We start from the raw sequence: 26,907 nt of genomic DNA on the forward strand, positions 1-26,907 counted from the left end.
AGACTGTTTGCATTGTTAGTAGCACAACAGGTAGTATATTTGCTTTTAATGCAGAAGGCCATGGGGTCTACTCCCACATTGTGTAGATGAATTCTTGATACTGTACTGTGTTGCACTTCTAAAGTTGGTGGATGCTGCAGTCCTGAGAATGTCCTCCTTTGAAAGATATACTTAATAAGTATGAACATGTTATCAGTTTGCCAGCCATTCCCAATTGCAATATTACTAGCATAACATTTTTAATGTAACATAGGCAATTTATTCTTCAAGGGCAACAGTCACTTTATTTCCAGATGAAACAATGAAATATAAAGTTGTTTGCTAGCAGCAATCTCTTTATTAGTTACAGATCTCTTTAATGTGGAATTATTTAGATTACTTTTACTTCTGCAGAGATTGTGTGTACTCATATTTGTGGATTGTAATGACAAATGTTTGAGTAGAATTTTATGATGGAAATTTTCTGAACTGAGCAGTTTTGTCATTATTGGTTCATACATTTTGTTTCACTGCTCACTGGAAAAATGTTCAAAACAATAAATCTAAAACACACTCTAAACAGTGTGCTGTATTATACATGGAATATAATTTAATACAGTCAGGAAGGTGAATCAAAACACATGCATGTTTGCATGGTCCTAAATATGTCTGCAAGGGGCCTATGATTTGAAAACAGCCCAAAGGTAAATTTTATCTGCCACTAGCCAGATGCATTTTCTTTGAAGTGGGTTTCAATGTTGTTTCAATGAATGTGAGTTTCAAGGACAGAGAGGTTTTAATGCAAAGTCTGTTTTCATTGTGAGACTGTATTGCTTTGTTTAGCAGATGTCTATTAGTGTTTGTGCTATAAAATTTTAAATAAAAGTTTTAAATTAAATGTAAATAATCATTGTAGAAATAAAGCATAAAGCAGTATGCACATTGCAGTGTGTATGGTAAATGGGGAAAAATAGCCAATACACTGCAGAGGGGAGGGCTGTGTATGGGGGGCCCATTTGGCTATGATTTTGTGAGGGGAGAGAGGATGCAAACTCAAAGACAGTCCTGGGTGGTACAAACTTTAGCTATGTCACTGTTTGTAGATGTAGTAGATTGAGGAAGCATATATATGCAAACGTTTTGAAGATGCATGTAAAGTTTCCTTTCAACATCATTACTAGACTCTGTTTTGTCTTTCTGTTTATTGCATTCAGTTAACAGTTTAGTTTTACTTGTTTGTTTAAATTATTAAATCTTCACAGTTTGTGGAATGGCTGGGCATACAATAGTGTCAGGGCTACATTAAAATCAACTTCTGTATCTGATTACTGTGTGCTCTGACCTTTGCACGTCATGGAAATAGATAGTGATTTGTGCAGGGCAGCTTGCCAAGTGATTGTCAAGTCTGCTGGACTGTGCATATTTGACATTGTAAATACCATACATACCTAGCCCTTTTCCAGTATAAGCAAAGTATATTTTCTTATTATTATTTGTATGAGATAGGACTCGGTTTACATACTTATCAACTGTACAGAATTTCACAGAATATCCAGATTTTTGCCTCATAATTTTGGTCTGTTCTTTATAAAATGTATGATGTTCGTGTAAATCGCGGAGGGTTGAAGTCACTAAATAATGACATAAATGTTAGTTTTTTCAAGAAAATACTGCCAGTTCTCCATAGCAAGGTATCTATTTCCTCTGAGTCCTGAGCTATCCCTGAAAAGTTTTATTATCTGGTTACCAGGAAAAGAAAATACATTTTTGTATTTTCACATTAACCACACTCCTGCTTACAGAAAGGGGGTTACTTAGCCTCTTGACTGTGAATGGAATGGCCTGTGCTGAGGAAGGGGGAGGTTTATCTATTATAAACCAGTTTAACAGTTTGTCAACTTGAGTACTAGAAGCATTTATTACCATATGCTGATTTTGACATGTAAGTAAAATGAGGAATTGTCTAAAGCATAGACCAAAAACATGCACATAGACCAAAAAAAAATCTTTTTTTTTCTGAGGAGGTAAATGGCAGTGAACTTTCATAATCTGGTTAACTAGTGCAATTAAAGCTTGACTGGAATTAAATCATCATCACCAACCCCCCCTTTTTTATGATTTTCTACATCAGGTCTGCTGTTGCTTGTCAGCTGTCAATATCTCCCTCGAGTCCATGCAGTTAATTTTAATTTTATAAAAGAAAATTAAATTGTATTTTAGTTTTATACAAGTTCAAAGTTTGATACACATTCAAATGTTTATATAAATAAAACACTATTCTGGTTATATTTTGTGTTTAATATTTTGTCTGTTCTTCAATTTGCATTTGAATGCCAATATACCACAATTCGATTGGAGTGGGTGGGGTTACATAATTCTATATATGCAAATTTTATGTTAATCAGTCCACAGATTTTTGGCCAGTTGTACTTACTTTTCTTGTGGCTTTGTCCAGGTTTTGATGTTTTCAGGTAGAGAGGTATGGCATAAGCTTATTTATTGATTGGAAATCTGTTTTCCTTCTTCAATGAACTGAAAACAATTGGTTCTGATGAGCTAAATAAAAAGTGTGAAAATCTGGCTAATGTGTATCACAAGGACCTTGATTATACTGACCCTTCAAATGAATGTGTTTGTCTCAACAATGACATTGTTGTTGGTGAAGATGGTGAGATTATCCCTGTATTGTACAGAAAAATAATTTCGGACAACTTGAAATCTGTTTCCCAAAAAAGAACTTGCACTCAGAGTATTCATGTGCATGATGGTTACCAACTGCGCAGGAGAACATTCATTTTCAAGACTGAAAATAATAAAAAATTAGCTTGGCAGCACAATGGGGCAGCAGCATTTGAAATGGCTTTCACTTATGTGTATGGAAAATGACATCCTCAAGACTTCATGTCAATTATAAAGCGATACTGTGCAAAGAAATTTCACAAACATTTATCTTGAATACTTGGTTAGTAATAAATATTTCATAATAATTTCATACTATGCCATCTGCATCTGTATGGTTTACTAGTTGTAGTATCATTAATGTGTTGAAATGTTTGTGTTTTTCAAGGCTTATGTTATATTGTTAAAATGTTTATATTAACCAATCTTTGTTGTACAGAATGTTTTTTACTGTTTAAACACTGATTTTGTTGGAAGTATCAATAATATGTCTAATTTTATCATCAAATTTCATTTTTAATCCTGTGAGTGGTTGTGTAGGTAGGGGCCCGAGTGCACTGCTTTGCCAGAGGACCAATAATACTGTTAATGATGTTTCTGCATCAACTAATAGGTGAAGGTACATGAAAGTTATATATTTACATTAAAGATGGTTCTGTAAGATGAAGGTCTATTTATAGTAACCTCTAGAACTGATGTTGCAGGCATTAGGTCTGCTTAGTAGATAAAATATCCCCAGCTGCCTGGGACCCTTTCCTTTCCTATTATATGTTGCTCAAGCATCACTCCCGTTATTTTGTTATAACACTGAGCTTAGAGAAGAAGAAAACAGGCAAAGAATAGAATAAAAAGGGGAATACTGCAAATGGAGATAAAGACAGGGTAAGTCACTGAAGGGGGACCTTTGTCCATCTGTTTCTAAGGTAGGTAGTTCATTTTCATATCTGATAAGAGGTCCATTTTCAGTAACATCTAGAATACAGTCTGTAGCTACAAACCTCCTAGGTGGCTATCAACACTGGAGTGAGCTGTGTGGATGACAGCAGCACTGAAGGAAAACCTGGACCTGGAACTAATGCTGAGTTTCTAGTGCCTGAAAGACATTTTCAGGAAAGATCAAGTTGCAGCTTTGTAAATGTGGTCATCAGTGGCATTATGAAAAAGTCAGTAAAAATAATTATTCTACTGGAATGAACCTTGAATTATAAAAGAGTTATAAAAGAGTACTCTCATGTTTATTTTGCCAAAATTATTACTTGATCTATGTTTCACAAAATGAGACTTACAGCTAATAATCCTTGTGGAAAAGTTTGGCTCTCTCCACATGCAAGATTAACTGTCACTGAACATCAATACACTGGATTAATTATTCACTGGTGTGTGCATAATCATGGAAAAAGGAAGATTTATTAACTGATTCAAATTCTCTGTCAATCTTTGGCATGAAAGAAACATTTGTTCTAAGTGCTACCCTTTCTTTGTCAAAAATTAGGTAGGAAGATTTAAAAATAAATGTCTGTAGCTCAAGATTCTTTTTGGCAGAACTGGTGGCTACCAGGAAAACAAGGGCTTCTAGGGCATCGATTCAAGATATTATAGTTGTATAAATAAAACTTACCATAAAAGTAGATGTCTGAATGATCACTGCAGCACTAGCCTTAGCTATATGAGTTATATCCTGCCAAGGATATAACAGCCGGCCAGTCTCCAAACCTTCAGGGCAACTTCCATGTGACCAAACCATCAATCAACTCGAGCTGAGATGATTAAAAGACAAGTTTCAGTGTGAAGCCCATCAAGGCTTTTCTGCCAGCTGAAAGGGGGAGGCTTAACCCTGAAATGACAATGCCAGTAACAATGAAAAATAAATGTCCACATTCTGGCATAAAATCTCATTAGAAAACAAGAGGGATGGAGGGATGGAGTGGCTACTGTAGCGGTGATCATTCGAACATCTACTGCTATGTTAAGTTTTATTTACACAGCTGTACTATGTTCATCATATTGATCACTGCTACAGCAGCCTTAGGTATATGGGTAGATTACCCTAGCTAACTACATTTGGGAGGTGGAAGGAGAAGAATCCAGGACCCCCTGGAGAATAGTCTTAACAAAGCTTGATTTACACATAGAGAAGGAATCAAGATTATAGTGCTTTATAAAAGTATGTACAAAGGACCAAGTAGCAGCTTCTAGAATACTTCTAAATTCCAACCCTTTTCAAAAGACCATAGATGAAGCCAAGGCTCTGGTAGTGTGGGCCTTGACCCTGCCTGGAATAATTTTGTTATGGTGAATATAATTTTGTTATGGTGAGCATAACAAAAGGTAATAGCCTTAGACAACCATTTGGAAAAAAAAAACAGTTTTGACACAGTTTGTCTCTTCTTACATCCACAAGAAATGAACAACTGATACAATGATCTGAAAGATTTACTTCTGTCAAGAAGGCACCTGAGTTGTCTGTGGGCATCCAAGGTACACTACCAGCGTTTTTTTACATCGACACTACCAGCGTTTTTTTACATCAACACTACCAGCGTTTTTTTACTTCGACACTACCAGCATTTTTTTACAGTTTTAGTGATCGACACTACCAGCGTTTTTTTTACAGTTTTAGTGATCGACACTACCAGCGTTTTTTTACAGTTTTAGTGAGTTGCTTTGGTTCATTAAAGGCATCCAAGGTATGGAATATCCTTTCTTCCTCAATTTTAGGTTCAGAAGAGAAAAAGTGGAAATGGATTGTTTGGTTTAAAGTAAAACTGGTTACCACTTTAGGCATAGAAGAAAGTTTGTTCACAAAGAAACCATGTCCCTGTGGAAAGTGAGATAGGGTGACTCACCACAAGAGCTTACAACTCAGATACCCTTCTTGTAGACCCCAGAACAATCAGGGAAAATGTTTTTCTTGTTAATAATCTCATGTCAGCCAGATTAGCTGGTTCAAATGGACCAAGTGTTAGCTTCTCTAACACAAAATCAAGATCCCAACAAGGGGCCACTGGTTTTCTTGGAGCCCTCTTATGCAAAACCCCTTTCAAGAACATTTTGACATGAGAATGCATTGAAAGGAGAGGATTCATGGGCAGACATGTTGAAATGGCTGATAAATGAACCTTGATTACGTTGAACCTTGTAACTCACACAAATGTTGTAGTAAAAGTGTATACCTAGCCCTGAATGGGTGCTGGGTATGTTTTTGGTACCAACTATAAAACCTTTTCCATTTGCTAATATACGATTTTCTAGTAGCACATTTTCTTGCTTCCACTATTACTGGCTTTACACCCAGTGTAAACAAGTGAGTAAAAGAAATTAAGACCCTATCATCCAGGCAGTCAATTAAAGTTGATTGGTGTCTGGATGTATCGAACACCCCTAATCTTGTAAGAGTAGACCCATTCTGTGAGGAACCTTGTGGTAATTATCCCAGGCCATATCCAAAGAAGGGGGTCATCACAACGATTTGAGAGGATTCCTTCAGAATTTCCAGAAGTACACTGGATATTAGTGGAAAGGGTTGAGAACCATATAGCGACATTCCTGTCCAAAAAAAAGAAAAGGCATCTGTCATCCAGGATTTTGGCATAGAGTCCTGGAACAGAAACTTGCCAGTTGATTGATCAGACAAGAGGCAAGGAGGTCTGATTGAAGAACTCTCCACAGATAGATCAAATCTTGGAAGACACCCTGATCTAATTTCCATTTGTGAAGGTCTGCCCTCATCCTGCTCAGATTGTCTGCCATGCAGTTTTGCTCTAAAAGAATTAAGGATGCCTGTAGACTGAGATTGTGCTGAGAAGCTATATCACAAGCTAACATGGCTAGTCTGCAAAGGATGAATGACCTGGTTCTCCCTTGCTTGTTGATCTATCACATGACATGTATCAAATGATCATGGTATTATCTGTAACCACTTGAAGAGGTCCATGGCATACATCTCAGCTTCTAAGTGTAAGAAATACAGAGCCTAAAATAAGGGGGTGGGGATAAAGCCCCAAAAATAGGGATACATTTTAAATATTGCTCTTATAAACTTAGAATGTTGCAAGAATAACAGGATTTATGTTAACATACATTTTCTGAAGGAACTGAAGTCCAAAACTTAAATGTATTGCATTATTTGATAACTTCAATCATCAGGGATTTGTCATAAAACCATACATTATATGAGGAACACACCAAGAATATGAGGCAAATATCTGGACATTCTGAGAAGATCTGGCCTGTTGAGAGCTATGGACTTGGGACCTAAGATGTTTCAGAAAGTTGAGTACCTTGATCAGAGCAATCATCTCCTTGATATTTATTTGCTGGCATCTGTCCATGGTGTACCACACCCTCTGCAATTTTATTCCACGTGAAACTGCTCACCAAGCAAAGTCTGAAGCGTCTGTAGTGACTACATGCTTTGGAGCAGGGAGGATGAAGGGGAGACCTGGATTGAAGCATATCTTTTGTCTCCACCAAAAGATTTATCTTCCAGCAAACACCAGAACTGGTATTTGAAAAGATAAAGGGTGTTGATGGTGGGACCAAAGAGATTTCAGATACTACTGTATCCTTCTCATGTTCAGTCTTACCAGGGATATCATGAAGCTCATAGATGCCATGAGACCCCAAAGCTTAGATATTCACTCACAGTGACCAAGGTTTGAGTGGAAAACCTTAGAAATAGATCTAGATCAAAATCAATGTTTCCTGTGGGAGAAAAGCTATTTGAAATGAGGTGTCTAGTTGGCATCCCAGGTACACAAGCCTATGTGAAGGAATCAAGAAACAATTTTGAATGTTCTCTTGGAATCCAAGCTTTTGTAAGAGATCTTTCACCTAAGAGAGAGATTATTGGCACTTTGAACATTTCTCTGCAAAGATAAGTAAGTCATCTAAATATGGAAAAATGGGGATACCCTGTAGCCTGCACTGAGCTATAACTGGAGCTAGATACCTTGTGAACACTCTTGGTGCAGTGGATAGTCCAAAGGGTAAGGCACAGAACTGATAATGTGATCCAGACTCACAAAGTCTGAAGAAACACCTGAAGTCTGGATGAATAGGGATGCGATGATAAGCATCTTTTAAGGCTAGTGTTGCCAGGAAACCTGAAAGAGGAGGTAGAGGTAACAGGTTGTGAAGTGACATTGTTTTGAACTTGGGCACTATCACAAACAGGTTTAGGAAATAAAGATCCAGAACTGATCTCCAAGAACTTCCTTTCTTTGACACTAGGAATATCCTTGAATAAAAATCCTTCCTTACCTGAGAAGGAGTTAACTGCTTCTATCACTGATTGGGACATCATGCAATGCAGAACTAGTGGAAATAAAACAGTCTGATCTGGAGAATGAGAAGGAGTCCCTGGAAAGAAGCAATTTCTTCTCACTGCCGTCTATAACCTCGATGAATGATTTTCAGAACCCATTTGGCTGAAAATACCTTTTGCCAAAGAGAAAAATGGAGATTCACACTTTCTGGAAGAAAAAATGGGCTAGGTTGGGAGGGGTCACAAGGTCTCTTTAATAGTTATTTAGGCTTATTGTACTGTCCTTGGTTTTGGGAGGTTTTAAACTTCTTTTGGAACTCTCTTGCCAATTCTTTTAAACACCCATTTACCTGTATTTTGTTCAGACCATCTATTCTGTTTTTTACCAAAACTGGACGAGGAGATAGAAAATCCCTTGAAAAAGCTGGAAAAGGAGGGCTAAAAAATCTTACAGATTCCCTGGATCAGTTTGATCTTTCATCACATGTTTTGATCACCTCTGTAGCAAAAAGATATAACACGAAATTTCTGTCCAAAGCATAATTTAAAATCTTATTTTAACACCATCTGGGAGGTTCTGAGAATGCAGTCATACAAACCTCCTCAAAACAGTACCAGTGGCCATAACCAGAGAAGAAGGAGCAACAGAGTCATATACAAACTATAATTAAACAAGTAGCGACTTGTGCAATATAAGAAAACAAGTTATTTAAAGCAGATTTTCCTTACAAGAAGAAACTGTAGGTAAAATACTTTTCATACTTTCACAATTTGTCAGAACAAACTTTAATACATGAACTCGACAATTCAAAATTCAGATTTTTTTCCCAAACCTATTGACAATTTTACCATTCTTATCAGAAATTGTAGGATTGTAATTAACTGTTTCATGCAATGGGATCAACTAAAGTTATAGTTGCTGGGTCAGGTTTGGAAATAGTGTATACAAATTTAAAAGGCTGAGGAACATTATACATTCTATCTGCCTTTTTAGGGGCAGCTGGCTGAGTATCAGAGAAATTGCAGGCAGTGACACATGCAACCTCTAAAGCAGACAGAACAGGGTGAATGGGTGTAGGTTCTGGAAAATCCTGACGGACTGAGAAACCTCAGTGCTCTCCCACTGAAAACACAGGCAAATACTGCAAATAGTCTCAGAGAAAGAGAAACCCCACAGGGAGAATCAGAAAGTGAGTTCTCCTCTAAGCCTGAATCAGAATTCTGAGGAAAAAACAATTTCCTGTTCAGATTCAGACTTTTGAATCTTTTCATGAAAACAGGAATTCCTCTTTCTTTTATTAGAAACTATGTTATAAGAAGGATCAATAGCCTGAATTCAACCTTGAGCTAGACGCAGTAAACTAGTCCCATCCAAAGAAAATTGAAGAGGAATAGATACATGCTTGGTTTTCTGTTTATTTTGACAGGAAAATGGGGTCAGCCATGTTACTAATGGCAGCAGCAGCTTCCCCAGGGAGGGGCATAGTATTCTGACATAACAGGCAAACCTTCCTGTTCCCTCTCTCAAGAATGACAAGAGCATCTCTCCCTTGACCACTGAAGGGACCCCAATACCTGCAGAGGACATGACTAATCACTGCTCCATAGTGGCTGTAGGTGGTACACTAGAGGAATTCAAGGTAAAAGATGAGCAGTGTGAGGTACAGCAAATGGCTGCAGCAGTGTCACCCTGAGGCAAATTACTAGCCTGCTGGTGGCAAAGGCTATTTGCTTAATTTCTTATTTTTGTGTCTGGAAGATGGACGAACCATGGAACCAGTAGTCTGTTCCATGGGCAAACCTAAATTGATGTCTCTTTCTTGGAAAGACAAGCAACAATTGCTGGTAAATACTACCAGTCTACAAAAGTTACTTTTTCACAGAAAAACACAACAATAAGCTCTTTGAAACACTGCCAGCCCTGCAAAGGAAAATAAGCACAATTTATCTACAGAAAATAATGTTTTCAGCTGCTTTACACCACTTTTAAACTGGCAGAAAAAACAAGCACTCCATTTAAAAGTACATTACAGTCTTGAGATAGTCTGTTAAAATACAACACTCCTAAAGGAAAGCACAGGACAACTGTCAATCCTTGAAAGCCTCAGAGGAGCTTACTCTACAATGGAAGTAAAACTCTGAAGGGCTTCATGCTCACACTTGGCTTTTAGTCAGCTCAGCTTGAGCTGCCTGACTGTTTGGGTGTAGAATGATGCCCTTAAGCTTTGGAAGCTGAAACACTGTTGTATCCTTGGCAAGATATAACCCATGAGACAGGCTTGATGGGAAAGGGAAGGCCCCAGATAGTCTGATAAACTTGTGTCTGCAAAGAAGTCCTAATGCCTGCAGCAACAGTCCCAGAGTGGACCTCTTCTTATCAGATCTTAAAGCACTCCTTATTTAGAATGTCATTCAAAGCCTAGTTTTACCTTTGTAATCTCCTTGGATTTGCTCTGAAGACTGACATAGGTAGAGTTATCGAACTCCTGAACTTTCGTATTTTACTCTCATGTTGCACAGTTAACTGATATAAGCCGTGAGGGTGCACTACCAAGTCTGGTTAAATTGAAGCTGACATTTGCTTTAAAGGACAGAATTTTCTGCCATCGTTATCGACTAAAACCAAGCATTCTATCTGCTATATCAAAAGGTTAATGAGCAAATAATCTGATAACACTGGGGGAAAGGGAAGGGAAATTGTATTGCATTGTATTGTATGGCATCTTGTAAGATTTTTTTAACTGTGGAGCTTTTCTCCTTCGGGTCTCTTCTGAAAAGGAGCACATCATAGCCCAGTAGGACTTGCCGTGGTAAATAGATGCTAGTAAATAAATCTTAGCTTTAAATCATAAACGTCTCTGTAATGCTGTTTATTACTGTTTCTTCAAAAAGACCAGTTTGGTTATTATCTACTGATGACCTAAGTGACACATAACAGCTTGACATATTGGCCATCATGCTTCTGGGCAACTCTTGCACCTTATCTAAAGCCTGTGAGACAAGAATATGTATAAGCTGTATGTCCCTTTCAAACATATTAGGAAAATATATTTTGAAGCCAGCAGCTGCTGTCACACATGCAAATGACTGGGGTAATCGTTAGACATATGTTGTGTCTTATAACAGACTACAACAGCTATAGGAACTGATTCGCCTTCTGGCTGAATCTGCAATAAGCATGAACATTACTCTTACTCAAAAATCATGTCTCTTAGAAATCATCTATCCTGGTTTTACCAATGTTATTAAAGATGCAGTCGACATGATTACACTGCAATGCATGGGATGTGGTGATCACACTTCAATATTGCAAAAAAAGACAAACCAAGTAAGCACTTTATACTGTGTGATCCAATCTTAACAATTGTTAAGCACCCTTATTTCAGTTGCTAAGACTGGGCATCATGCTAGGTAGTTAAACCTGCCAGTAATGGCCGGTAAACAACAGCAGCAGAATTAAAAACAAATCTCTTTCTGCTTGCTGTCTGTGCCATTAATATATCCTTAACTTTCCTTAATATATGACAACATGTTATGCTGTCTTTTTGACACTGCATGCTAAGGCATGTTATGGTGTTTTTCTGACAGGGGTCACTAACTTCTTTATGGTTTTGATGGCTGCAAAACACTCAGCAATTTATGTTTTCTTCTGTAACTGGTAATACCTGTAACAGATAAAGCTTCATACCCTGCAAAGAATTATGATCAGGTCTCGCTCTCAAGGTGAATTTCTTGGCATCCATGAGTGAATTCATAATAAGCCAGTTATAATCAGAGACACAATCATAAGCCTGAAATCGTGGAAAAAAGTTCAAATGCCATAGCTTAATGAATGGGCATTGATTAGTAATCAACTGTTTTAACAATGACAAACTTTTCTTTAAGGTGTACTGCGAAATGTTTGCAATAAATTACTTAGCTTTACTTGCACTTAACCATAAAGCTTGAAGGGGCAACAAGTTGAAAGACAGTGTGGGAGGGGGTGCAACATTTGTCTGCACAACACATTGACAAGGTAAAGATAATTATGACTGGAACTAGTTTTTGTGCATTTATCCTCTCTCTCGATTATGTGAATGTTTCTTAACTGCTTTGTTTCCCCTACTTACAATAACAGTTTTATAGCTCTGTGACAATGGGTTTTGCTTGTATTTGATTTGTGTATTATAGCTGTTATTCTTATTATTTACACTTACTGAAACATTCACTATAGCATTTCAAATTTAAGAAAAGAAAGCTCTGTTGGCGAAGGTACACATCAAAATTCATTTGAATCTGACATCCATGGCTTCCTGCCAAAGTTCTGAGGAAAGCTAATCTGCTATGATTGACAGAAAGACCATAGATAGTGTGCAGATACTCATTCAAGAGCCTAAAGCTGACAAATAAGGCTAAGGGACAGTGAAAGACCACTGGTGAAGAATGACAATGATTTATTTATACTACAAGCTCAGGCAGGAGGTCAGGGCTGCGTCATATCTTGACTCTAGACTGATGAGGATTCAGGAGGGCAGAGAAAGATAAAATATCTGGCTGGACATAAACTACCTTCTCAGCAGCCTTGGGAAGAAAATATATGTTAGACATAGTATGAATATTCCTCCAACTGTACAAATCAAGAGGCAGGTTTGTGAGAACTCGGGTAATCAAAACCTCTTTCAACACGGTTGTAAAAACATCAGTCCTCAGAGATGAACATAAATTCTGGAAGAAATCACAATGTCCGGAATATCCATGTATAATGGAGTCGCCCAGGTCTTGGAGCCAGTGTGAATATAACTGTCCACATACCTGATATGAAATCTAAAATGTCAGAGTAATCAATACAGTGGAAATGAGTCTAAATCTAAACCAAGGATTTCCACAAAAGATCACCAGTTGTCCCATTCAATGCCACTTGGTGAGTTTCAGCTCTAATCTGCTCAAACATATGAGTGGCAAAATGATCAGTAGTCATACTTAGTGGTAGAAAAGGCCTTTTGTATGGTAGGAGTTGCTGGACTATGCCTGTTGACCATTCAGGGCTGCTGGTCAGTTAGAGGTGGTGGAAATATCCATAGACAAGAATATTGCCTTCTTGTGGGATACTTTTAACTTGTAAGTCTCATAATATACATCTAGCCTAAGTTTGTCCTTGAGACCAGACTACGAAAAATACTGGATGCACTCAAAAAATACCAATAACCAAAAAATTGGAGTGCAAAAAGCCAAAGAAAACTGTGAAACTTCTTGTTGAAGTGTTTTAAATGAAATAACAAACTGCACACACCATCGTTAGCATAATTCCAACAACACAATTTTCAAAGCGTTTCATCCAAGCGGACTTTGAGACCAGTTGTCTATCTCCATTGTTCCCACGTCTTACATGCCTTACTAATAGAGTTACCTCCCAAAGCTACTGTTACAAATTATGCTACTCCACAATGAAGCTCATAAGTAATTAGGTGTCTGACAAGCTATACATATGTGTATTTTCAGTTATAAATCTGAAACCATCATGTGTGAGTAACTGAAATGGCTGAGAATTCTTAAAGTAGAGCTTGTCAATGCTTGGAAAACTGCAGTAGCCCTTTGCAGTTATGTAGGTGGCACTAACAACGTCAGCAAGTTGTACTGCGCAGGAAACCTTGACCATCATTTTGCTAAGGACAGTAAGTGGTTATAGATTTACATCCCAGTCTGTAGCACAATCATAGACATTTTTTGCTGGAATAACAGCAATCTTAGTTGAATTTGGATGCCTACCCTGCAAAGGGTTACATCCCAGGGACCTGAAAAGGATCAGCTGTGAAATATGGGATTAGGTAGACATGGAACCTAGAGAAAACAGATGAAGGCTAAATGGGGATGGCAGGTGCAAATAAAATAAATAAAGCATGCTTGAAATATGACAGTACATCAGATGTTGGTCAATAGAAAACATGGCACTGGAAACCATCACAGCATTAAAAGCTTACTTTTAAATTTAATGCTGAAAGATACTACACTTAAACACATTTACACATTTTTATTAAATGGTCAGCTTGGAATAGAGAATGACATTGCATTTGTTACTGGAGTGTGGTAGTCAGATGGACCAAGTAGACAATTTGAAAAGTGAACAGCAAAATAAGAGTTTGTAGTTCTTCATTTCCTAATAGAGAATGGCATTACAACAGTGCAAGTCTTAAATCGCATGGTACATGTGAGAAGTGACAGTTCTTAAATTTACTTCTGGGTTACAAAACCTTCACAGTCTTTCAGTAAATGAGTCCCATTGAATACTGCAGTGTCATTCATGTTTATTGGAATAATACTGAAAAAACATCAGTGCATTCTGCCTTTTTCTACCAAATATATCATAGTGAATTCAGTCCATTTGTCTTTCTACTTGACGAAATTTAGGAAATAAATGGTAAAATGGGAAAAAAATAGTCTTACACTCGACAAGTGAAGACAGTTTGCATATGACAATGTGAAATGACATACACAAGGAGGAAGAAGTGGATCTCTTCCAAGGCTAAGCTTGCTGTCTCATAAAGGGAGCATGAAAAATGATCGAAGTGAATTTAGCCCAGGAATAGTTCAGTGAAAAAGGGGTGGTAACTGCATACTAGGCTTGTAAATGCCCCCGGGGCAGATAGCCTATACCCTAGTATGATGACTATGAACCCTGTAAACCTCCTCCCCAGGAAACTCTGAGAGACAGAAAAAGTGCAGATTGTTTTAACCTTTTGATGTTGAGCATTGTCTCCCATACTAATGGTAATAGTTTTTATTCTTTGAAATAAGAGTTTGCAGTTTTTCATTTCCTAATAGAGAATGGCATTACAGGAGTGCAAGTCTTAAATCACATGGTACATGCGGGAAGTGACAGTTCTTAAATTTACTTCTGGGTTATATCTAAAGAAATGCTGCATCTAAAGAAATCCCAATCCCTCCGCACCACATGCTCCAGAGACCTCAACCTCATTACCACAATCAACAGAACATGCTGGAGGGACAGGTTCATACCCCAGAGACTGGCCATACTATGGAATAGACTTCCCATACATGTCAAGCAGAGCACCTCACTGGCCCTGTTCAAGAGAAATCTTGATGAGTGGATGGGAAATAGAAAATTCACGTAAGGGATCACTCCAGTGGCTTTACTTGACAGAGGCACTGGGAACTAAGGTTGGGTGGCACGATGTCAGGGTAATCCTATGGGCTAGGCTTGTAAAGGCTCCAGGTCCATTAGCCTAGTACACACCTATAAACCTATGAACCTATGAAATGTTTCTCTAATCATTCATGTATGAACCTGTTTTCTAGTGATATATCCAGTAAAGCTTATTACCTTATTATAAATTATTATAAAGTTTATTAAAAAACAATAATGCACTTAGCTACTAGAAACACATTGGTATCAGTTTGATTTGTGTGTTTGTGTGAGTGTGTGTGTGTGTGTGTGTGTGTGTGTGTGTGTGTGTGTGTGTGTGTGTGTGTTTGTGTATGTATGTGTGTGTGCGCGCGCGCGTGTGTGGATATTGTAATGACACAGCCATACATAAATGTATAATATAACTGATGTAATGAATGGATACTGATTACCTGCCATCACTGAGAGTAAGAACACAGCTACCACATCAGTGCTTTAACATTTAAAATCATAAGGCCTTATGTAGCTGATCTACCTGACATTGGCATAGTTAAATTCGGATATACTGGTTTATCCATAGTGAATATCCCGTCCTCTTATTATGGCTCAGATTATCTGGTTACTAATGAACACATCCCAGCATCATGTAGTATATATTTATAACAAAAAATGCACATTCAGTGAAGTGCCTTCATCCAAGATAATCAATGGAAGTTAACACGACTGAAGTGCCATGCCACAAAGCCACAAAGCACACTCTGAAGCTCTGCGAGCCGTTTTACTTCTTCAATGAAAAGGTTTTAACAAGGCGATTAAAGTTAAATAATACTGAAGGAAAAGAAAAGGCCATACTCACCAGTCTCTTTAATCTCTTTGTTGCATAGTTTTTTGTTAATTTCCCTTCTTTTTCTACTCAGACCTTCAAAATTTGGAACTGTGAGCACCCTGCTTGGATCACCTGCTATCTGTTCCAGTTTAAGTGGCTCTACGTTTCCCACTGCTAAACAAAATATATTGATGTTGTCTTTCCTAAGTTCATTAGCTGCATTTAGCACTTCATCCTGGGAGTCCCCATCTGTTATTACTAAAAGAAACTGAGGCACAAGACTGGCCTTGCGTCCACCTTTGTCACTGTCAAAAAGTGACTTCACCCTTTCCAGGGCTTTGCCGATGAGAGTATTACCTTCAATCTGAGTAATATTTTCAATGTTGGATTTCATACTTGTTTTGTCCTTGAATTCATTTAATTGAAACATCTCTTTGTATTTATCACTGTACTGAGCCATGCCAATACGAACATTATCAGGTCCAACATTAAAATCATTAGCCATATTCTGCATGTATGTTTTCATGCGCTTAAAATCATCATGACCTATACTTGAAGATCCATCCATCAAGACAATTATGTCTGCTTTTTCAATGTTGCATTCTGTTGGAAAAGAAGGAAAATGGTCACTTTCTAAAAGATTAAATTAGCGGGTAATACATTTAGCAGAAAAAAATATTTCACCAATATTCTTTATAGACAATACACAGCTAACAGATTAATAATAATGATGTATGTATTAACAATCCTGTGCTAGTTTGACATTTCTGTTGCAAAAATCATGTGCTTACTTGGTATACAGAAAAAAAACTATAATGCTGCTACTTGCAAAATCTTAATTTTTTTACTTGCATTATACCTTACAGTGAAGTAAGGCAAGGAGACAGAATATGACACATAGAGACACAAACAAAAAAAAATCCACTATGAATAATTGTAAGTTATTTAATCAAGCTGTGATTACTCCAAAGTAAACAGTTTAAATCCTTGGGAGGTCAGAAGTTCAAAGCAAATTAATTTATTGCCAACTCCCGGGCTTGTATTATTGATCTATCTTTAACTACATGCATTGTGACTGATTCCTGGAAGAAAATCTACTACTTTTCTGGTGCTTACAAATGCTAAGCCTTCCTCAACTGTAAGATAATATAATGGTTTAGGCACATTGAGAGCCAGTACTTCTTAATTTTCTGTACTTTTCTTATGTCTTTGTTCACATGGTAAATAGTTCCTGCCTAAATATTTCAAGCATATATTAGCACCCACAACCCACTGGCTAAGGTAATTGATAATATACTCTACCTGCAGGTTCTGGATTCTATAACTCAGAATGGAATACTTAGCTCAGGCCAAAATGGCCTTAGAAATAAGTACCATACTGTTTCATCAATTCATTTCTAACCGTTATAGATAAAGGTCTCCTGAAAACAGAACGACTTTTGAATGTGTTGCTCATACTCTGCTCCTTAATGTATTATCAGATCATGTTTTTAACTGAATATCTATTAACTGGTTTACAAGTTTTCTTTGGGGCTCTTAATCTATTGGTGAGTCAGTTCATACGCAGGTAATGTATGCCCAAGGCTCTCACAAGGATCACTGCTGGAGATTGTACTCCTCTCCTTTTTTTATTAGTAATCTTCCAATATACAAGATGGAAGATACCTTCCCCTGCATGTTTATTTATTTATTTATTTTTGTGTGTGCATTACAGTAATCAACTATCCTCTACTAAAATAATTTTTTCCCAGTCAGTATACTTGGTGATGTCTGGGAATGGGGGGAGGGCATAGTATTTTCTTACTTTACTGAAGCTCTTCCCTCCATGAAATGGTATGTAGCTTTCTTCAACTTCTAAATATTCAGATAAATGACCCCTTCTAAGACTTTGATCTCTGAAGTCACATATCGTAAATATTTATTTGATTGGGAGATTCCTGCTGTTTCTTTCTTGTACCATACAGATCAGGTTCTGAAGAAGGTTAAAGCCCATCTGCTCTGGTTTTATAGGGGGAATAAACCCTAACTACAGCCCAGGCTACCCAAGTTTTGATTTTGATTACCATCTCGGGAGCTTCACAATGTAGATACATTAACATGCCCATCCTTGAGAGAGGAAATGGTTCCTGCCCAGTTCATGCTGCTGCCCTGGTGATGACAAGTCCACTATGAAGGTCCATTATGATGCATGGAGGCAGTATTGGGAAGACATGGCTGGGCAGCCCAAGTAGGTAATGTCAGCTATTGCCAGTATATGTGAGGGAGCATGCATGTCAGTAAAGGGGGCATAGGTGACCCATGCAGTGACAGAATGCTCACATCACCACAAGGAGTGGGGTTAGGACAAAAAAGAAAAAAATAAATAGAAAGAATGCTCTTGCTGGGATGGTAATGAGAATACAAGCACCCCCATGGCTGCCTGGATGATGGCTCTCCTCGGGCAATAGTGTGTGATTGAGAGGAGGCTTAATAGTCAGCAGCAGGGGGTCAAAAATAATACAGAAAGTGACAATCCAGTTAAAAGCAGCTATATAAGTTTATTTATTAGATATTAAGTCTTGAAGTAAAAATGTCTTATTGCCTGAGGCTGATTATTCTCATCCCTTTGTTACCTCTGGATGTAAACATGACTACAGGACACAGTAAATAAGATGTGTAGATCTGTGGCTCTAGTTATGTTTCACATTGTCCTTAAAAAGAAAGTACAACATTTTGAGAATGATAACTATAACAGTAGATGTTCAGACTACATGATCACTACTGCAGCATTATTCTTTACACATGGGAGCTAACTACAGGCGGACTCTATGCATCAAATCCTCTAAAGTTTGGAGAAAGATGTAGCCAGCAAATGTCCCTCTGAGTTCTGTAGCTGTACCCAGGGCCATCCTAATCTCACTCACCCAACCAGAGGAACTTTATAAGTGAAGCTGCAATGGCAAAGCATGCCCTGCTCCTTATCTGTACTCTATGTCCAGTTTATAATACTTGGAGAACGCATTTATTTTGACCCAGGCTGCTACCTCACAAATATGCTGAGCTGATTTTTATGGTAGATGTAAAGACTATTAAGAAAAGACTATTTAAAGCCAGAAATTTTAAAACTGCCAAACTATCTGGCATTAAAAAGAGAGAAAGCCAATTTCTCTACCATGAAATTTAAGTCTTTAGGAGGAGGGTTGGCCTCCCGGGTGGCCTACGATGAAGGACTTCTTCAACAATTGCTTAACTGCTGAACGGGGATGATAATTGACAGTCTATGTGGAGGCATGCTGTAACAGCTGATAATCTGTTCAGCTGCATAGCATTTTTTGTGGACCTTTTCTCCCTGGGCTTCTGCTGAAAAGGGGCAGTTTTTGCCCAGCAGGAATATCTCAGTAAAGAAATGCCAACAAATAAATAAGTAATCGCATGATAATAATTCTAAAGAAAATACACTGTCAAATATGTCAACCTTTTACTTCACAATGGTAGTTGTAATGGAAGAAGTTGTTTCTGATTACTTTTCTGCAGCAAATGTAAAGTATTATTCCCTTGGCTAGCTAACACTTTCTATTTTGGACTATTTGGAATCCTACAAAATGTATATTACTTCTGTTGGGAAGTGTTCATGGAGGGGTACTATGCTGAAATCTTAATGCAGGTACTGTGAATTAAATTTGGGGGCATTAGTGTGTTAGAAATGTGCACAGCTTTGGGACAGACTATATCCGTAATTTGCTCATTTGAACAAAATGGGAGAACCATGACTGTGAAGGCTAAAATGTAGCTGTTAACGTGCACCTTGCATTTCCCTTATTGCATTTAGAAGTACTCTTCAAAGAAGAAGAAGATGAAGAAGAAGCAGAAAGAGGGAGAATATTTAGTTGAAAATTTCCTGAGAAACAAATAAGCTCACCTCTGGAACAAATGCTTGTGAGAAATGCTTGTTTAGTTTCTACTCATGGAAATTGAAGGAGGACCTACTCAGCTAGCTGGTCCCAGTGAGTTCAAGTTCAGGAGACATATGTGGCTTGGATGTAGATTTCCTGCCCCAAAGCAAGTTCCTATGCCATCATGGTCAGTCATCACATGGATTATAATGTTTCCCTTATTGTTTGTTTATGTATCACATCACTCTGGTGTTGTCTTTCGCTACCATCACTGTTCCTGGATGCAGCACTATTCTAAATATGTGTAGTAGATAAATCAATACCATTATCTTTTTACAGTTATTGGCTTGCCTCTTTGTTTGTTAGACCAGGTCTTCTGTGCTTTTAGGGTGCCTGTTTGTGGCCCCTGTGCAAAGCCTCAGGTATAGGTATCAGTGGGTAATGTTACAGAACTGTCTGGGAATTGAAATGGCAGCCATGGCTTGACCTGCACTTGGTGCATATATCACTTGAGCTCCTTTTTGTTTGCAAGGCTCAGGGAAATAAGTAGCATCAGAGGATGACAGTGCTGCTCCCATAGACATTTGAGAAACCACTGTGTTGTCATGTAAAATCCGGCTAAGGAAATAATCAAAAGGAATACAGATATGTAACCTGGCACGTTTAAGAAGTCCCTTGTGTCAAGTGCATCTTCTGGGCTAGATGGCTGAAGAACTGATTTAGAAGATGCACTTTTTTCCTTGAGTAGAGGCTGTTTGCCAGCTATGATGTCTGGTACAGTGCCCAGAAATGTCAGAGTACAGGTATCAGGTTCAAGGAGATGCTCCAACTGGGTAGACATTGAAAGGTACATTGAAGGTACCTTCTGAGCTTATCCTGTGAGGAGTCTTGAATCAAAAAATCATTCACCTAGGGGTGTATATCAACCCCATTTCTTCTGAGGTGAGTAGAAACTGGGATCAAACATTTGGTGAACATCCTAGGTGCAATGGGTTGCCCAGATTGCAAGGAAGTAAACCACTATTTCTCTTTGTCAGCCAGAAAGCAGAGGAACTGCTTGTGTTCCTCTGTAAATGAGAATGTGCAGGTACATATCCTTTATATTCAAGGTAGCCATTAGTGTGTCTTGTATGAGCATCGCAATTAGTGCATCCTGTGTGAATAAAACTAAGGAAGCCTGCAAGGCTAGCATTTTAAACGTTTTCCTTTTAGGAACGTGTTTTAATATAGAGAGGTCCAAGACTAGCCTTGGGTGCGGTGGGAGGCTTTTATGTAAAACAAATCTGTTGTTCTAACTTATAGCATTTTTACAGCTTCAGAGTCATTGTCTGTTTTCTAAATAAGTCCTTCAACTCCATAATTTCAAAGGTTTTCTATGCAGGTATTTGTTTATACATTGATAAACAGCTGGGTTCTAAGGCTTAGAGGAAGTGAATATTTTGACTTATCAGGCACTAAAACTTTCTTCTTATACAATAAGAAGTATGTGGCTGGAATGATAGGTTAAGTGGTTGTGGTTTGGGGATTTAATTGCTGCTAAACTAATGGATATAAAGTCTGATATACACTTTTGGCAAATATGTTAGATTCCCAGGTTGGTTTTGTGGGTAGAAGAGAGTAGCATCAATATTTTGTGGGGTGTATTTAGGCATTTTTAGGAGTCAGGAAAAATGTGGTTAAACAATATTCCATCATGGAAGACAAGGTTGCTGCATAGATGTCTGAATGGAAGAAGGCTTTTATTCTTACTTTTATTCATTATGGCGGTGACAGCAATATATTTTATACTTTGTCTGCTTGTACTTGCAGATTTCTATTTGTTTCAGAAATAGAAAGCAACTGCCACTAAATGTTTGGGACTCTGACGTACCTGTCATTTCTATACAACTGGAGTATTCTTTCAACCATCATGAAAGCATTTAATCTAAAAAGTGAGATACCTTACTGTGGTATCCCAGTGGTGGTAGCTACATTATGGTTTACAAAAAGTAGCAGAAGAGGAAAGTCATAAAAATGATTGGTTTCAGGTAGTTGGAAACCTTTCTAGCAAACTACAGCTGTAAGGCAGGAAACAATGCTGGATGGAATGCCAGTCCATTGCAGGACTCATGCATATAGACCTAGGGATAATTTCAGATCACCATTTTACTTTCCTATATAATGTCTGGAACATGAGAATAAACTGGAGCCGCTGTTCAAAAAACAAACAAAAAAAAAAAAACACATGGACCCAGGGAGGACAGGGCATTATGACAGCTCTGCACAGAAGGGACCATAGCTAGGAACTGAAATGAACTAAAAGATGTGGAAGAGCAAATCATTTTTCTGTACTTACCTGACAATCAAGCCCATATGTTTCCAAAACGTAAGCAGAGTTACAATCAAATTCTTCTGCTTTTGTCTTAGTCTTCCACCCCAGCAATAAGGATTCCTCCCCTACAGAGTGAAAGTACACCTCTCATCTCTTAAAAATCATTATTTCTCTTACCTCAGCAATGTCCATTCAACTTCCCTATTTATGTACCCAAGTGTGCATATCCCCCAACCCTGTCCCCTCCCCCCACACACTTTTTATTGCATGTTGCATCCACTCTCACTTGCTTATGTTACCAACCCATGCCTTACAACCACTCCCTTAACTACCCAAACTGCTCTATAAATTCACCCCTATAATACTCCTCTTGCTCCTGTGCAGGAACATCTCTTTCATCTCATGTCTTACTTAATGCCCATAGTATCAAGAGCAAAACAGAGCAAACTAAACAGCTTTTTCACTGTCCAACACCTTGAGCTCATAGTAATAAAATAATTTTGACTCAAACCCACTGATCCTTCCATCGACTAACCCTTCCCTGGATATAACTATTATCTTGACGGGAGACCTAGTTCTGGTGGTGGAACACTACTGTTATTTAAATCTAATTTAATTGTCCGACTCTTAGCTCAAAGCAGCAGTACTTCAGAACCTCTTCCTAACTAGCTATCCCATCTCCTAACAACTTTCCTATTCATCTTGCTGTTGCTTACCTTCTCCCTCATGCCTCCTTCCCCAAATTCAAAATCCTTCTGCTTAAAATTACCTCCTTAATAAAAAATATCAAAAATGTCATTCTTCTAAGTGACTTCATTCTCAGCCTTTTTGTCCCTAATCAAAATAATATCTTGGAAATCCTTAATGACTTCAAGTTGCTGGTTACTGAACTTACTAGACCATATCCTAACTCTACTCATCACTCACTTCTTGACCTTATTATAGGTTCATTGGTTCATAGGTTCATACTAGGCTATCTGCCCTAGGGCATTTATAAGCCTACCCAGAGTGTGTTTGGCTTTCGCCACCCATTTTAAATTAATTTTGCTATCCCCTTTTTTGAGGTTAGTATACTGTGCCTCTGTCTAACAGTGACACAGAAGTGATACCCGGGGTAAACCTATGATCTCCCATCCACTCATCAAGATTCGTCTTGAAGGGAGTCAATGAGGGACTCTGCCTAACCTGGACTGGGATTTTATTCCAGAGTGAAGGGAGCCTCTGGGTTATGAATCTGTCCCTCCAGCATGTCCTATTTATTTCAGCGCTGAAGTTCAAGTCTCTCGAGCATGTAGCTTGATGGGATTTGGGTTTTCTGAGGTGCAGCATGTCCATTAATTCCGGGTTGGACATGGCTTTATACGTCAGGCACAGATCGCTTCTGAGCAGGCGGTATGCCACTGAGTAGAGCTGGAGTTTCTTTAACCAGGCAGCATATGGCATCTGTTTGAGCCCTTTGATCCTCTTGGTGAGGTACTTTTGGGGTCTTTCCAGTTGCTGCAGGTGTCTGGTAAGGTACATCCCAAAAGGGGCATTGTACTCAATTATGGGCCTGATGAGGGATGAGTAAAGAGGCACAATGACCTCCCCTGATCTAGATGTGAATCCCTTCATGATTAGGTGGGCTATATAAAATGTTTTCTAACCACTTTGGTCACGTGGTTGTCAAATGAGAGATTGCTATCAACTTGGGTCCCCAGGTCCCTAATTACTTCTTCTGTACTTAATGGATTACCACCTATGTGGTAATTTGTGGGCACTTTTTTTGCCAAAGGGGATGACTATACACTTTTGGCATTTAGCTTGAGGCCATGGCTCTGGCACCAGTTGTCTGTTTCTATGAGGCCCTTTTGGAGGATGCTTGTGTCAGCTGGAGAGTCGATTATGGCGCCAGTTTGCAGTCATCTGCGAACTTGGTCAGCCACAGTCCTTCCATGTTGGCCTGTACCTCCGAGAAATATATACCGAACAGGAGAGGTCCCAGGACTGAGCCTTGTGGGACACCACTTGTAAGTGGTTTGGAGTCTGACATGGCTCCAGCAATTCTAACCATGTGGGTTCTGTCCTTGAGCCAGTTTGCAACCCATCTAGTAATATGGGGGTTTATATTTAAGCTGGTGAGCTTATCTATAATGCCCGAGTGGGGTATTGTATCGAAGGCTTTTGTGAGGTCCAGGTAGGCTGTGTGGACCACCTTCCCCTCGTCAATGGCCTTGGTGACTGTTTCAAAGAAATCAACCAGGTTTAAGAGGCAGGATCTGCCCTTAACAAAGCCAAACTGGGTAGGATCCAGTGTCTGTAGGTCCCCAATATCTTTATTTATGAGGTCCATGATGATCCTTTCCATACCTTTGCATACCAAGCTAGTCAGGCTTTTGGGGCGATAGTTTCCAGGATCTGTTGAGGCACCACCTTTGTGGAGAGGGACCACTGTTGCTGTACGCCACTCTTTGGGTACATATCCTGTAGTAAGGCTGAGACTGGACAGTAGTTTTATGTTTGGGTTTAGCTCTTCTTGGAGTTCATGTAGGACGCAGACCGGGACACCGTCTGGTCCCATTGATGCTGTGTTTTTTGCTTTGGAGAGGGCAGCTCTTACCTGAGCATCTGAGATGTCAGGGGGGCAACACTCTGCTGGGATAGATATTTGCCCTTTGGTGGGAGAGGGAGAAGTTTGCGCTGAACCTGACAGGTAGGATGTTGGCAATGTCTGTGGGATCGGTGTATTTTTTGTCATTTTGGACTAATTCTGAGCATATCTGGGAATTCCCACCCAGGTTCCTAACATAACTAATGAAAGCCTTGTGATTATCCTTAGTGTCCTGTGCAATGTTTCTCTCGAAGCTGGCCTTAGACGATTTTATGAGTGCCCGTAGTTTTTTGCTAATACTGATCAGAGATGCCTTCCCTTTTTGGGATTTTGCTCTATCATGTAGTAGCTTCCTCCTTCTATTGTATAGTTTGTTTATGGCTGGGGTCCACCAGACAGGATGTCTGCCTTTGGAGGGTTGGGTCTTGGTTTTATTTGGGATTGCATGATCCATGCATTCCTGAAGGTGTTCATAGAATGCATTTATAAAGGATTCTGCGGTCTGGGTTGTATTTTCCACAGGCCTGGGGGCTTTGAAGGATTCCACCTCGGTTTTGAGGAGTGTGAAATTTGCTTTAGAGAAGTTTTTCACTGTGGTTTTCAGGGCAGGGGGTGGAGTCGGGATGTGACTATCCAGTGAGATTAGTTTATGGTCTGATCTTACCAGTGGGGGATACACTTCTGGTCTGGAGCATAGAGTCCCCATGTTGGTGATGATCAGGTCCAGTATGTTTTCCCCTCTTGTGGGAGTGGTAACAAGTTGTTCCATAGCATTTGAGTTTATAAATTCTAGGAAACTTTGGGCTAGGGTGTTGGAGCTAGAGTAATGCTCCCAGTCTATGTATGGGTAGCTGAAGTCGCCCAATATAATGGTGTTTGGAGAGACCTTCATATTTTCCAGTGTTCCCAAGAAGGCGAGTGGGGTTCCTGGGTTTGGGAGGGTGGTCTGTAGCAGGCTATAAACGGGAAGGCAGTTTTACCCACTGTTAGTTGCACATGGATAGTCTCTGATGCTTTGTGCTGTGCCACCAACCTGGAGGTGTGGGTATCTTTGATGAATATTGATACTACCTCTCCTTTTGTGGTTCGGTCCAAGTTTTGCGGCCGAAAAGCATGGTATGAGGTATAACCTGGTAGTGCTGGGGTGCTCTCAGGAGCCTTGAACCAGGTTTCTGTTACTGCACAGATATCGATGTTCTCCATGCTAAGGAAAGTTTCGAGTGCGTGCATCTTGAGGTTTAGACTTCTGGCATTGAGTAGCATTACTCTTAGTTTCTTATCCCTTGTGATACCTATGGAGGTGGGTTTGTTTTTTGAGCCTTGCATAAAAAAGGCACTATGGGGGTAGCAAGAGCCTTTGCTAATATCTGAAAGCCCAGGGGTGACAGGTGCAAGCCATCCCTAGTGAAGCATCATGGCTTATCAAGCATGTCATCCCAGGCTGACAGGCATTGGATCCCCTTTGAATGACACCAATACTTAAGCCAATTGTTGAAACTGATCATCTTGCCTTCATATTGTGGCATCATTCTTGGTGAGGGTAAGATGCTACTCAAGGTCAGGGTCATACCGACCTGGGCTACATGCTCAGAGAGCTCCTCTATGTCTCTTTTCATGTAGTCCAGGGAGGTACACCAGCATGGACAATGACTGAGTCATATTTGTACTTGCCTTGGAGTGTCCTGAGTGCTTGTGTTATGATCCTAGCACCCAACAGGCATCTCACTGTGACCTTCTCCTTGTTCAGCCTGGTCAGTGTGCCTGACGATAGAGTCACCCATTACAAGTGTATCAGGTGTGTTGTTTAGCCTTAAGGGCTGTGACTGTTCGGCACACTGGCTTTGTGAGCTATGTGTTGCACGGGTTTTGTTTTGGGGTAGCGGTTGCTTGGGTGTCTGCTTTGGAGGTCTCTGCTGTTTATTACTAAAAATTCCAAAAATTTCTCTCAAGTTATCATTCACCACCCCCTTCCTTCAGTGACCATTGCCCAATCAACTTCAACATGTCTCCCAGCGTAAACAAAATCCCTCCCTCACATCATAGATGAACAAATCCAAATCCAGCATTCTTGAACTAAAGACAATTCTAGCCTCAGTGAGCTGGACTACTATTGTTTTTTTTTTCTACTGACCTTAACCATTGCAGCATTCTCCTCACAAAAATTCTCACTCACCTCCAGGGCTAACCCTTCCCTCAAATCACATGGCTCTATAAACCCCCCAAAACAGGGTCACTTATTAACTCCAATTCCTCCTTAGATTCAG

The 26,907-nt window shown here is 39.2% G+C and overlaps 1 protein-coding gene across 1 annotated transcript in view; it reads right to left on the minus strand.

Moving 5' to 3' along the window:
* LOC122798074 (collagen alpha-6(VI) chain-like) overlaps window positions 1-26,907 on the minus strand; it is a 1,097,601-nt gene that overhangs the window by 624,302 nt on the left and 446,392 nt on the right. Inside the window, exon 11 of the mRNA XM_044066731.1 lies at window positions 15,901-16,473. Coding sequence (XP_043922666.1) covers window positions 15,901-16,473 — 573 coding nt within the window. The remainder of the gene's footprint in view (window positions 1-15,900; window positions 16,474-26,907) is intronic.

Source organism: Protopterus annectens, chromosome 3.part1 (genome assembly GCF_019279795.1).
Source record: "Protopterus annectens isolate FY-2018-M chromosome 3.part1, PAN1.0, whole genome shotgun sequence".
In the NCBI taxonomy this organism is placed as follows: domain Eukaryota; kingdom Metazoa; phylum Chordata; order Ceratodontiformes; family Protopteridae; genus Protopterus; species Protopterus annectens.